At 39.4% G+C, this 3,725-nt stretch overlaps 1 protein-coding gene across 4 annotated transcripts in view; it reads right to left on the bottom strand.

Annotated features, from left to right (window-relative positions):
- LOC106883597 (sorting nexin-16) overlaps positions 1-3,725 on the bottom strand; it is a 114,280-nt gene that overhangs the window by 1,513 nt on the left and 109,042 nt on the right. For 3 of the 4 annotated variants that reach the window (XM_052970286.1, XM_052970285.1, XM_052970293.1), the window contains 2 exons: positions 3,202-3,338; positions 2,967-3,110 (listed from right to left, as the gene is read on the bottom strand). In XM_052970286.1, coding sequence (XP_052826246.1) covers positions 2,969-3,110; positions 3,202-3,338 — 279 coding nt within the window. In that variant the 3' untranslated portion in view covers positions 2,967-2,968. The remainder of the gene's footprint in view (positions 1-2,966; positions 3,111-3,201; positions 3,339-3,725) is intronic. The other variant, XM_052970290.1, reaches the window with a different exon arrangement.

Here is a 3,725-nt window from a genome sequence, read left to right as displayed (position 1 = left end):
TGTGCGGGTGGCACATAAAAGACACCATTTCGAGCGTGGCCGTTTTCGTGCGGGTGACACGTAAAAGCACCCACTACACTCTCTGAGTGGTTGGCGTTAGGAAGGGCATCCAGCTGTAGAAACTCTGCCAAATCAGACTGGAGCCTGGTGTTGCCATCCGGTTTCACCAGTCCTCAGTCAAATCGTCCAACCCATGCTAGCATGGAAAGCGGACGTTAAACGATGATGATGATGATGATGAAGATGTGAAATTAGCAAGAATGTGTTGAACTATCAACTTACAAGTCATTAGACCAAATCTTGGCAGGACAATTTATATTATGTTTGAGTTTACATTGCTGACAAAACATGTTTTCTCTTTCACCAAAATCAGAATTACAAATCAGTGCAATTGATACCAGATGTTCTAAATCGCTGGACTGAAATCGTGTTGGTGCACAACTTTCAGTCAAACAATCAACCCAAGTCCTTAGATTAGTACTGATTTTAGTGAATAGTTCAAGTTTTACCAGTGTTTTGTCCCTGGGAATAGTTTTCTCTTTACTAGAGATTTAACCCTCTCTCAGCATCATCATTTTACCATCCACTTTTTGATACTTACATAGTTCAGTTGGAGATTCTTGTAGATTTTTTTGTGCCAGTTTTTCTTTCCTGTCATTAACCATCAACTATTTTCAAGAAAGATAATTTCCTCTGGCAAGATGATTTTCAAGGTAATGCTTGTTCATGAAGGGCTTTACCTAGTCAACCTTCTCCTTCCACTCACATTTCATCCTCTGTCACCCATCACTTCCTCCATCACCTGAGAGCAGAATAGGCCCATACTATACACACTGGCTTTCTTAGTTACCTTCACTATTGCCCCCAACCATTACCTTGCTTCTCCTGCCTACTGTCTCCACCAATCACCTCCTTTCTGTGCCTTCTGTCTCCTCCCTGTGATGCTCTCTATCATCATCTCATTTACCTGCTATCAGCCTCAATGCCCTTACATATCCACTGCGACCCTAACCTATAATCCCCTCCAATATTTCCCTCCATTATTTGCTACAATCACTTTATCCTGTACACTCACCCAGCCCAAGCCTCTATATCACCACACCTATTCTTACCACTCCCAATGTCCCTTGAGGACATGTCTCAACACATTCCTGCCATCATCTCTCTCACTATCAATCCCTTTATCTTACTCTCCAACTCACTTCCCTTTGTTTTCCATCTAGGCTATCCATGTATCTACTTTACAGTAAGACACCTCTGTCTCCTCCCTCTACATCTTAAATCTCTCAACTGGCACAAAACCACACATCCCTCCTAGTTTAGGGGGTTTTGAGGTGCAAGATATTGGGTGACCCTGTTGGTGCTGGTGCCATATAAAAAGCACTGGTGGTGGTACCACATAAAAAGCACCCTGTACACTCTGTAAACTGGTTGGCATTAGAAAGTGCATCCAGATGTAGAAACTATACCAAAACAAACAACGGAACCTGGTGTGGTTCCATGTCAAACCATCCAACCCATGCCAGAATGGAAATTAGGTAATAAATGATGATGAATGGAAACAAATGGTACCCATTCTCAATTTTCACACAATGTCAACCAGCCACCTACCCAACCAACATACATACATACATGGATTGTGTGCATATGTATATATACATATCTATCCATATATCAAAATACACACACAATGGACATTTTTCAACTTTTATTTATCAAATCCACTCACAAGGCCTTGGTTAGCCTGGACTATAGTAGAAGATACTTGCTCAAGATGCCATGCAGCAGGACAAATTACTGTACATTAACAGTATTTTGTATTAATACTTACAGAATGCAATAAATAAATAAAGACAGACAGAGAGGCAACACTATGTACAGATAGAATAAATACCTTGTCTTCTACAAAGCTTCTTCCACAAGCTATGTGGATTCAGGAAAAGGAAACGTGAGGAAGACTAGTTTCAATTCTGAGTTGGGATTTCATCAGCAACTAAATACCTTCTTTAACTGTGCACCAAGACACTGCTTATAAACCTTACTATTACTAAGAGCTTAAGTAAATCAGATAGACTAATTTGCATATATAAAGTGCTTTCACACAGTTTCTGTCTACCAAAGCTGGAGATAACCCAAAGTTATGGTTGAAGACACTCAACTAAAGTACCACATAATAAGAATGAACCCGGATCCATCATCAATATCATCATCATCATCGTTTAATGTCTGCTTTCTGTGCTGGCATGGGTTGGATGGTTTGTGATTGCTTAATCACACATTTCTCAACTTTTCAATTAATTTTTTCTATTCTTTTACTTGTTTCAGTCAGTTGATTGTGGCCGTGCTGGGGCACCACCTTGAAGGGTTTTAGTCAAGTAAATCGACCCCAAGACTTAATTTTTAAGCCTACTACTTATTCTATCAGTCTCTTTTGCCAAACTGTTAAGTTATGGAAATGTAAACACACCAATACCAGTTGTCAAGCAGTGATGTGGGGACAAATGCAGACACAAAGACACACATGTGTATATATATATATATATATATATATATATATATATACACAATCGGCTTCTTTAAGTTTCCATCTACCAAATCCACTCACAAGGCTTTGGTTAGCCCAAGGCTATAGAAGAAGGCACTTCCCCAAGGTGCCATGCAGTATGACTGAACCCAGAACCATGTGGTTGGGAAGCAAGCTTCTTACCACACTGCCACACCTGTGCATATCTGTGGACGGGCAAATTACATATCTAGCAGTGACATAATAACCTATACTGTAGTAACACTAACCTGTAGTAGCATAACAGCAGAATTAATATCATACAGCCTTTGGTTGTAGATTAACCATGTTAGATAAGGGAGTTGGTTTTATTGCAGTACTGATTTGATCAATTCATCAGTTTTAAACTTCAGGTATTAAACTTGTAGAATACAACTAAATGGATGATAAAATTAATACTTACAGTCATTGGGTGTTTGATTCAACTGGTTCCTCAAAACTATTCTGGTCAACTTCTGGACATTCATTCAGAAAATCGTTACTGCCACTATTGGGTCGACTGGGGGGAGTTAACTCCAAGTCACAAGATTTACTATTTATATGTAGCCTAAACCAAAAATAATGCACAAACAATTTATCACTAATTATCTTTTTATCAAGATAATTGCTGAACACAAAAACACAAGGCCAGTACTTACTTATCAAATTTCTTTAAATCTTCAATTTGTGATTTACACAAATTCAACTCAGCTTTTAGTAAATCAATCTCGTGCTCCTTATCTTTTAGTTCCTTTTTGAGGTTGTACGTTTGCTCTTCAAGAGACTCGCATAAGGCCTTTAATGAAAGATAAAACAGATATGTCTGAATGAATGTACATAAACACAATAGAATGCACACACATAAACACTCATACATCTATATACACGCATATGTTGTTGTTAGCACTCCATCGCTTATGACGTCGAGGGTTCCAGTTGATCCGATCAACAGAACAGCCTGCTCGTGAAATTAACATGCAAGTGGCTGAGCACTCCACAGACACGTGTACCCTTAACATAGTTCTCAGGGATATTCAGCGTGACAGTGTGACAAGGCTGACCCTTTGAATTACAGGCACAACAGAAACAGGAAGAAAGAGTGAGAGAAAGTTGTGGTGAAAGAGTACAGCAGGGTTCGCCACCATCCCCTGCCGGAGCCTCGTGGAGTTTTTTGGTGTTTTCA

This window comes from Octopus bimaculoides, chromosome 1, assembly GCF_001194135.2.
Source record: "Octopus bimaculoides isolate UCB-OBI-ISO-001 chromosome 1, ASM119413v2, whole genome shotgun sequence".
Classification (NCBI taxonomy): Eukaryota; Metazoa; Mollusca; class Cephalopoda; order Octopoda; family Octopodidae; genus Octopus; species Octopus bimaculoides.
Note: the sequence above shows the minus strand (reverse complement) of the source record. Positions and strands in the feature narration are given on the sequence as shown.